At 41.5% G+C, this 10,264-nt stretch overlaps 1 protein-coding gene across 2 annotated transcripts; it reads left to right on the top strand.

The window, feature by feature from the left end:
* The first annotated feature begins 16 nt into the window (after positions 1–16).
* Positions 17–7,262, top strand: LOC6493333 (fatty acyl-CoA reductase wat). 2 transcript variants are annotated; one of them, XM_032454743.1, is made up of 11 exons: positions 17–95; positions 583–959; positions 1,142–1,270; positions 2,620–2,739; positions 3,134–3,232; positions 3,441–3,597; positions 4,705–4,894; positions 5,260–5,403; positions 5,899–6,018; positions 6,635–6,898; positions 7,063–7,262. In XM_032454743.1, exons 1-11 carry the CDS (start codon positions 71–73, stop codon positions 7,172–7,174), a joined length of 1,737 nt encoding a protein of 578 aa, XP_032310634.1. In that variant the 5' UTR covers positions 17–70; the 3' UTR covers positions 7,175–7,262. The 2 variants fall into 2 exon arrangements, with proteins under 2 accessions (XP_032310634.1, XP_044570525.1); XM_044714590.1 differs by lacking the exons at positions 4,705–4,894; positions 5,899–6,018; positions 6,635–6,898; positions 7,063–7,262 and having other exon boundaries at positions 5,260–5,339.
* The last annotated feature ends 3,002 nt before the right edge of the window (positions 7,263–10,264 follow it).

The raw sequence follows: 10,264 nt of genomic DNA, 5'->3' as shown, positions 1-10,264 counted from the left end.
AAAAGTTGTCAATGTACATTTTACCCTTGAAGTGAACGGTTGGATACTTTTCTGTGAGACTTTAAACAAAATGCACGAGGCTAATTCTCCTAAAAGTAAGAAGGGCTTTAAAGTTTATATAATACATTTAAAGCTAAATCAAAATTTTAGTTAACATTAAAGGAGCTACTCAAAATATACAATATCAGTGATTATTTTTATAAATCTATTGATTTTTGCTGGTTTTTTGTCGGATTGAAAAGGCTCAAACTTCGAGTTTATCTAGAGTTTATTTATTTAATTATTTATTTCGCCAATGAACTTTATTCTTACATGGCTACAACATGGTCTAACTTTCTTACTACTTAAAAATATTTCCAACCAGTAAGCCCCCCTTTTCTGAGCTCCACTCAGTTTAAATAGTATTCCCATTAATTTCATAAATATTATAGCATAGACTTAAAATATTTCGCATTAAGATATTTTATTATGGATATACAGAGCAAACACTTACGCAACATGAAAACATTGAAGCATAAAATTAAAAAACTATAAAATCTATAAAATTAAATTTAAAATTAACCCCATTCATTTTTTACTTAGCATCCAGAAAGGCTTTTTCATCAACCAGTTCGTCACGTCGCAGTAGCAATGATCCTGGCACGGGTGGTAGTGTTCACCAGGAAGAGGACGACCAGGAGGAGCAGCTCTTTCAGGAGGCGGCCTCCAGTACGAGGACAAACAGCGCCGATGGAAGTCCCGGACCCCAGCCCATTGGCCTGGCGAGCGTGAGTGCCACTCCGGTTTCGGATTTCTATAGCAACGCCACCGTACTCATTACGGGCGGAACGGGATTCGTGGGCAAAGTGTTAACAGAGAAATTGCTACGCTCGTTTGGATTGCGTAAAATTTACATGCTGATACGCAGCAAGGACAACATGAGCATACAGGAGCGTTTGCAGGGCTTTTTCAATGAATCGGTAAGTGTCAGTCGTAGCAGTAGCTGCAACAGTCCAGGATGCGGGAGGTACTGGCAGCCTGTCAGTTCCGAGGCCCGCAGGCAAGGACAATGCTGGATAAAAATGTTCGAAACACCACCACTCCTGCCTTACTCCCCACCCGAAAGTCACCCATCTCGACCATCTCTCGTACATCCCAACAGATATTCAATAGAATGCGCGACGAGTCGCCGCAATTGTTGGAGAAGGTGCATCCGATACGCGCTGATTACAGTGCCATCGACCTGGACATTGATGCCGCCGACCGAGCAATGCTCTCGTCTGAGGTCCAGGTGAGTAAGTTTTGTTGATGTTCCACCTCGATTTGGTCCTGCCCTGCCCTGTCCTGTCCCGCCTGCTTCCTTCGCCGCCCATATCCTTGTTGAACCTCAACCTCCGCTCCGTTGGCAATTCAATCAATGGTCTTTTTGTGTGAGAAACTTTTCATGGGCTTTTGTTGTGTTTGCCTATCTGGATGGCTCCCTCGATTCCTGTCAGCTTGTATATAGTTATACTGGCAGAAAATGGGTTGTTAAGGGGAGTCTGTTTCTTAAGAGTTTGACAGGAGTATTATAAGTTTTCAACTTGGAGTACCATGTCATCTTACCTCGATTCCTTCTTGAAATATCTTTATAATCTTTGTAATCATTTTTTTCCAGTGTGGCTGGTTACCTTCTCTTTATCTCTTTGCCACCTCCACCCTCCACCGCCTTCTGGCTTGCACATTACGTATACGTAGAACGTTGCATGCCAAAGGCAGGCGCAATGTTTACGACAATACCAGTCAACCAGTCAGTTTATTTCTTTCGTTTCTCGCTCTATTTTGTATTTTTTTACCTTTTGCTTTGTTTTGCTGATCACAAGAGGCATACGATATGTATGCATATATATATTGGACTATTTTTTTCTTCAACAAAAATTGAAAACCCGCCGCCGCCACGTAAAACTGTGAAAATGTGTAGAGCAGCATCCTGGCTGAGCGGCAGCTCCTGTGGTTGTTGCCACTTCTGTTGCTGGTCTATCTGCTGCTGCTGGCGCTGGCGCTTCTGTTTCTGCTACTGCTCGTGGTGGTGTTGCTTCTCTTGGTTATAAAACACAATATATAAATAAATGAAAATTCCTGTGCATGCTTCAAGTGCTTGGCATGCGCGAGCCATTGTCCTGCCATCCGGGCACTTCCGCATCCTCATCCTCATCCGCATCCGCATCCGTTGGTCGTTTTTATTTTTCCTCCCAGTACCCAGTGTTTGGGGAAAACATTTTGCATACAAGTCACTCCGTTGACGGCCTGGTCTTCCTGCCACTGGTGTTGGTTCTGTTTCTGGGTCTGTTTCTGCTTAGAGAAGTCCTCCGGTGGCACTGTTTTAAGCTGAAATTGCTTTGTTGTCGATGTTCAATGCATGCGTCCTGACTTTGGTCCGAAAGCTTCTTTTTCTGGATTTTGTGTGCTGACTTTGAGGTTATCGTTGAACGCAGGCCAAGCATTTGAACGCCATCCAGATCGCTTCAACTGCTGCCCCATCTGGCCCATGTGCTGCTTGGTATGCACATCTCATGTGCATTTTGCATGAGCTGCTTTTTAGCTTTTTGTTTTTTTTGTTCTTTTGACTTTTAATATGCATTACAATCGTGGTCCCTGCAGATTGTCTTCAATGTGGTGGCTTCGGTGAAATTCAATGAGAAGCTAAGCGACGCCATCGACATCAACGTCCTTGGCACCAAGAAGATACTCGATCTGGCCATGGAAATGAAGCAATTAAAGGTAAGGGTGTAATATTTAAATTTCATTTAAATAATCAGCGTATCATGCTGCTCTCAGCCACACTTCCATTAGTAAAAATAAACAATGCGAAATGCAAAAGTATAATATTTGCATATCGCGCGTTTAAGTAACCAAAATACATAATTTCCATGTCTGAATGCTTGCAAAAATATTTGAGTATGAATTGTAATATTTACGAATGCACTTTTCCATTTTGGACCAATCTCGTTTTTTCCCAACCGACTTATTTGGTTGTTGCATATTTTACGGCGTTGGCGGGCAAACAATTTGCAACACAATTCAATCAACATTCGACATGCGTGTTTTCCGCAATACTCGTTCGCCGCATGCTGCATGCTGCATGCCATTGCCTCTTGCAACCCGCGGGGCACAGTCCTTCGTACACATTTCGACACTATACTGCAACTGCAATCGCAAATTTATCAAGGAACAAGTGTACGAGAACGAAATTGGCTACGAAAAAATCATGCAGGTAGGTAATGCTTTGCATAAAAAATGAAACATCAATAAAATAAATCAGAGAGACAAGGGACAGAAATGGGGATATGCAACTAAAATGATAAAGCTATTGAAATTAAAATAAAATAATAAATAAATGGTGGATTTGTCTCACAAGTTTATATCTTGGACTATCATAAACTTCCAATTTTGTATTAAATTTAAAATAAAATCTCCCTCAGATATATCGCACCTTTGATGATGAAACGCTGGAAAAGATGCGGCATTGCCTAATTGGCCAAATGCCCAATACCTACACGATGACCAAGAAATGTGCCGAGAATCTGGTGAATCATCGTGCTTTTCACATGCCGGCTGGCATTTTCCGGCCGCCCATAGGTGACTGGCGACTGGGTGGGAATATGGGATATTTATTGCCCTTTCAGACTTGACTTAACAAACTAATTGTCAGATAATTAGCCCAAATACCCAGGGGCAGGTACACAATGTAAACAAACGAAAACATTTTCAACTCTGCCACAGATAGATCCCCCGGAGGATCCCACGAAGAAACCAACTACGAAGAAAAAGGAATATTTAAAATTTTGTGAAAAATAGCCAACACAGTTGTCTTTCCTGGCTCGTGTAGAGAGAGACCCTTGGAGGGGGATGGTGACTTTGGGTTTACCAGATAAATGCATGTGGAAAAAGTTTTTATATTTTCAGTTTCTGTTTTTTTTTTCTCATTTTTTTGGTAGGGAGGTTTGGTTTCTTGTTTGCGATGGCAACGAAACGCAACGTAACGTAACGAACGAAACGTAACAAAAAGTCAGAAGCATGGCTGACTTGGTTTTCCCCTCTGGCTTCCAGGCAGAGAAGGGAGCTGCGGGTGGGGAGATGCTCTCGAAGCTCTCGAGGAACAAAGCACAAACAAATTTTCATTTATTTTAACACAAAAATGCCAAAGCATCCTCCTCATGCAGCTGCATCCTAAGCTGCCTTTCCAAACGAGAACGGCAATGGAAGAATTTTTAGATCGGCTTGTTGGAAGTTTAATGCTCTTAAAAATATATAAATATATATCAAAATTTATTAAAAATTATTAAAAAAAAATATCATTAAAGCCAAATTATGTACAAAGTGTTTTGTGTTGAAAAATATGATAATTTTATGGTTCTCTAATCACTTCATTTAATCCCCTTGTATTTTATAGAGTATAGTTTGCAAAAAATCACAACCAAAACTTGCAATTGGGAGCCTGGCATATCAGTTAGAAAATAGCAAATGGAATGGAAAGGACATGGGAGGGGGGAACACCAGAGCCGGAGCTTTAGCCGGAATAGGGGGCGGGATGGAAAGTTGGGGATTGTGGGTTTCTGGTGGACCGACCGGTCGCAACCATTATCGCTTTGACGCTGGCTAGAATCAACAAGGATGCCCCCACCGTCTGCCATTCTCGAGAATGCCGGGCGAACAAAGCAGCCATTAATTCTTATTTATTCGCAGTAATGTCAACGTACAAGGATCCATTTCCCGGCTGGACTGATAATTTGTACGGGCCATCAGGTTTATGCACTTGGTCTGCCCGGGGACTCGTCCGTTGCATTTACGGGAAGGCCAGCTGCAAGGCGAACATGGTGCCCGCCGATTATGTGGTGAATGCCATGATAGCAACCGCCTGGGACATATCCCGAAGGTTAGTCCTTACCCAGCACAGAAGCACACAAGTACACAGCACCAGCATACATTCTCGGGTAGATCCTGGCGGTGCCTGAGCAGTGCCGGAGGATGTGTAAAAGTTGTAAAAGAGTTGCACCGCAAGCTGATATCGTTCGGTAGCTGGCCAACAGAAGACAGAAGCGGAAAATTGGTAAATACAAAAACTGGAAAATTAAGAAAGTCAAAGGTGCCAGCTGATAATACCGGGGGAGTTGCATAAACGAAAGGAAGTACGATGGACCAACCAGTGGTTTTAGATTAATCTCACCATTTTCCTTTCAATTACATACATTTAAACTTAAAATATATTACTATATTCTTTCTTTTAAATTATTCTTCCAGATTTAAGCTCCGGGAATGCCAAATTAATGGGAAATCAGAGCTGCCCGTTTACAACTATGTTTCCGAGGAAAACAACATAACCTGGGGCGAGTACATGAGCTTGTCGCGCAAAGGATTTCACGAGCCCTTCGACAAGGCACTCTGGTGAGTTAAGCCTGCAAACACACTGAAATGCTGCTAACATATTCGATATAAAATAAATATTATTTTTATTGAATTCTCACTTCTACCAAACGAACAAAAAAAATGCGAATACTGAATGGCTGGCATATTCCGTGCATGTCTAATCCGTTGATTAAATATTGCCGAATTTTTGCGAATGGAATGGAAAATTTATCTATGTTCCCTACTAATACCTTGAAACAACGAAACGAATCGAATCGAAATCTGAACCTGCTCTGAACAAAAAACAAAAACGGAAAAAATAAAACTGGGCTTAAACAACGCAAAACCGACACCGAGCTACCAATATACACAAACTGAAAATACAAAAACCGGTATGGGGATTGCCAACTAAACCAAATCGAACCCAAATGCCACACGGAATCGTTGGAATCGCCATATATCCTCGACCCCCCTTGGACTTGAATGGCACACACCCACACACACACCTTTCGATCGACCGCATTATTGTCACAGGTGCTTCTCGTACGTTATAATACCATCGAAGCCTCTGCATTGTGCAATTGCATTTTTCTTTCACAATATCCCAGCTTATATTTTAGATTTAATTGCCATGGTCACCGGACAAAAGCGCATGTAAGTATCCTGTTGCCCCATTGCCACTCCCCCACTGCCCAACCCCTGGCACTTGCAATTGAGATTATGTCCTCCAAGGTGGCAGGGCATCGAAGTAGTGTGTGGTTTTCGGGGGTAAGCTACATTGAATGGATTTTAAATGGTACATGGAAAGGCAATTGAATGACCATTTTTAGGGTATCCTCTACGGGGTTAAATGTTTTAGTAGTGGGTTCGTTTTCCGCTGAAAATGGCTGAAAATGAAGTACTAGGAATGTTAAATTTGTCTTCAATTCAATCAAGTAGTCAGTTCAAACAAGTGCAGAAATAGTATGGGATTTATAATAGTACAGACTTTGTCCCTACATTCTATTTGATTTTATTTTATAAATTCATTTAAAAATATACAATAGTGAGCATTTTCTATTCGAATATTGCCCTCAGTAAGCTGGAAAAGCTCTTTAGTTCCAATCATGTATGGCATACTTAACAGCTTCCAATTAAAGCACATTAGCCTCAAAATTTTGAAACTCATTAATGAAGGTGGACACAGATGTGGAAGCTGAAAACCAGCTCAAGTCTATTCTTGAAGAGCTAATTTTTGCTGATAATATAGCCAATTTTCTTCCGTGTACAGATATGCGAAGGCTTACGGGAAAATCTCTCGCATAATCGACATGATGGCTTGGTTCGGCCTCAAGGAGTGGAAGTTTGCCCATCGCAACATTGACGAATTGAACGAACTGCTGCCGCGCGAGGAGCGTCGGGTGTTGCAGTTCAACATTGCCACGATTAATTGGAGCGAATATTTCCGCTCATACCTCAGTGGCATCAGGCGCTACTTCTTCAAGGATAGCGCTAACGATAATAAATTACAGCAGCGCAAAACTATTTATCGCAGGTGAGTCTGACTCCAGGTTTTTGGGACCGGGTCTTGGTTGGTGGAGAGCACGGTCGGCTGGAGGGCCCTCCTCCGCTAAGTAGTTTTTAATTACACTTTGTTTACTCCCTTTTGCATGCTGCTCCTTGATGCTCCTTGATGCATCTGTAACTGGACTGGCCCAGGATGCTCCTCCTGCACACTCTCTTGAAGACGACATTCGGTCTTTCATTAATTATGTGCATGCTCAAAGTTTATCTCAGGATTTTCAAAATTATGCCAAAGATTACGCTTTGAGTGCGAACGAGCATGATTGTAAATTATAATGAAACGATTTCCCCCGCCCTGGGGGCATCTTTTAATAAATCGAGCGTTTCTTAAAGCATCTTGTGACTTTTCTCTGACATTACTCATACGACGTGTGGCGCGAAACTTTTGACAACTTTTTTTCCTTGCTCCTTTCAGCTGACAGACATCTTAGTTGGCCCCTCACGGTGCCCAGGTAAGCAAAGTTACCTTTCCTGAACTTTGTTCCAACATTTTTGTTTTTTATCCTCTGAAATGACATACATATATACGAGTATGTATATATTTTGTTGTCACGCTGAGGTCGGTGAAATATGATGCAATTTCTGGCACGATAAAGTTGCAAGGACGCCGCGATCTGGAAGCGCATCAAAATGTGTCCTGTATGTTTTGACTTTAAGTGCAACAGCTGAGGGGGTTCTTGTAGGGCAAGTTAGTCCATTACTCTAACCGAAACTGCTTAGGCCATAAAAGCTGCTTAACTAGAAAACAGGAACTATTTCTAGGACTCTGGACAAAAAATATACAACATTTTGAATAATATAAAGGCTGTATATAGTGATGATTTTATAAAACTAGTTAATAACCAGTCCTAATGGAATTCACATTTTAGTTTCAAGTTTAAATATGTAAAAAATTCCCCACTTCATATTCATTTTTTAAAGAGCATTTCAATAGCTGCAAACCACAAAAAATATTTCCCCTAGTTTCCGCCGAAAAGAAAAATGGCCGAGAAGTGAACGTAAACAACACGACAAATACAAAGACACAAACACACCAACACCAACATATGTCAGCGGATATATGTATAGGCGATATACATACATACATATATAATTTTAGTTAAAAGTTTTATTTCTCGCATATTTCATATTCTTGGCTGAAACTTTTTCCCCCTCGAACATTTCCTTGTTTCATATTTCATCCCGAAAAGAAGGACAAAGAAAGAGACAGCGCATGAGGGCGCGAAAGGGACAGACATCCGCCCAGCCCAGCCGCCACCCCGCGCGCATTCATTATTGTGTAATATTTTTACATTATTTTATTATAAATCAACAAAATGCACTCAACGCGGCGGCACAAAAAGTTGCATCTACGTCGACGCCGACAGCGACTGCCGTAGATGCAACGGCAGTAGCAGCAGCAGCAGCAGCGGCAGTGGCAGCAACTTCTGCTGCTGACAGCAGAAACACATTAAACGTCATAAAATGCACAACGCAGCGAAAAGTCGCCGAAAGATGGGGAGGCGCCACGGGAAAGAGGGCGGCGTCAGGGATGGCCCTTTGCCTTTATAATTTATTTTTGCTTGAATTAATGTGAATACTTTTTACCACTTGGCTGCGCAGAGTTGCCCCACTACCTGATAGTGGCTCCAGCAGTTCCTGCAGCTCCCAGCCTGTGTCTCCTGATAAGGTAAGTATGTAAGTGCAGCAGGACTCGCCTCATACTCAGGGCCACCGAAAATTACTTCAAAATTATCATAAGTGCAAACACAAAACGCTCAAAAACACACGCGAGCAAAGATAGCAAAAGAGACGTCTTCTTTTAAAAACACTAAGAAAAATAGAAATTTATCAAAAAAGCTATTTGGCTTGAAAGTCATTTTTAAAAATCTCGATTTTTTGCATGGAAATTGCGAGAGACAGACATTTTCCCCATGTTTGATATTTTCTCTCCTTCCGATAGACATAGCTCTGCCAATTTGTATCCGATCAAGAAATGTTGTACCATTCTGTAATCAGCGAACCTTCTGCCACATTTCCTTATTCAAAGATTTGCTTAAAAATCATTTTTAAAATTTTCAATTTTTCTCAAGGGGTCCCCCCATCAAAATGGCTAAACACAGACTTGTCCCCGGTGGTGGATACTTTCTCTCCTTCCGATAGACATAGCTCTGCCAATTTGCATCCGATCAAAAAATGTTGTACCATTCTGTAATCAGCGAACCTTCTGCCACTTTTCCTCATTCAAAGATTTGCCTAAAAATCATTTTAAAAATTTTCAATTTTTCTCAAGGGGTCCCCCCATCAAAATGGCTAAACACAGACTTGTCCCCGGTGTTGGATACTTTCTCTCCTTCCGATAGGCATAGCTCTGCCAATTTGTATCCGATCAAGAAATGTTGTACCATTCTGTAATCAGCGAACCATCTGGAACTTTTTCTTATTCAAAGATTTGCTTTAAAATCATTTTCAATTTTTCTCAAGGGGTCTTTTATGCAATACTTTGAATGAGGAAAAGTGATAGAAGGTTCGCTGATTATTGTATCTTTTAGGGTATTTTGCTTGAGAATCGGGTAGAAAATTTACGAGATATATCTGTGGATAGAAAACAACGACTTTAAAAGCAGATCAACATATAAACGTGATTAATTTCTATTTATCTCTATTATGTAGTCAGTATAATTACGCATTAGTTCGTCCCAATTCCAGAGGTTGAGGCGCTGCTTTGCATAATCAGTCTGGTCATGGCAAGCGACTGAAGTTGAGTCGGTGGCACGTGGATCCAAAAACTCACCGACCAGCGGCAATGTGCAACATCATCAGCTGTCAGATGCCAGCTGCTGGGATCTGCATCAGTTGCAAGATGGTAGGATGTGGTGATGTGCAGCGAGTGTTGATAATCAAGTCAACATTAGGGGGTGCTCGCTCATGTGGACACTGAGCTTTGGCCTGAAGGGCCAGTGCGGCGTATGAGCAATATTCTAAATGCAGTAACAGCATCAGCCGCAAAACCAATAAAATTATTGGATACCACCGAAGCATAAATCATAAAAAATTCTGCAACAGCATGTTACGAATATTTAGCATGTTGGGCTCGTTATGTTTGCCTGTTTTGTGTTGGTATAGATTTTTAATTTAAAACAACCTGGTCGAAGGTACCTAAGCTCGAGCCCGAGCACCTGTGACCAGGGAAAATGCCCTCGAAAGGCCATTAGTTGTTTGTCCTGGACCCAGCCTAATGTCCTCATGTCAAAGTCCATGCTCAGACACTGGGCCAGAAAAACAAAACACATGCAGTGCACTGGGAGAACTTAAACTTTATAAAAGTGTTTATCTTTAAAAAAAAGTAGCCATAAAG

The sequence above is a fragment of the Drosophila ananassae genome, chromosome 2R, assembly GCF_017639315.1.
Source record: "Drosophila ananassae strain 14024-0371.13 chromosome 2R, ASM1763931v2, whole genome shotgun sequence".
NCBI lineage: Eukaryota > Metazoa > Arthropoda > Insecta > Diptera > Drosophilidae > Drosophila > Drosophila ananassae.
The sequence above is the reverse complement of the archived record's forward strand: the minus strand, read 5'-3'. Positions and strand labels throughout refer to the sequence as shown.

Excerpts from the sequence above, each read along its gene's own strand:
- LOC6493333 (XM_032454743.1), top strand. The coding sequence starts at position 71 with ATGCACGAGGCTAATTCTCCTAAAA. Across the intron at positions 1,271-2,619 it reads TGCTCTCGTCTGAGGTCCAG|ATTGTCTTCAATGTGGTGGC; the intron begins GTGAGTAAGTTT and ends TGGTCCCTGCAG. Across the intron at positions 5,404-5,898 it reads CCCTTCGACAAGGCACTCTG|GTGCTTCTCGTACGTTATAA; the intron begins GTGAGTTAAGCC and ends TTATTGTCACAG.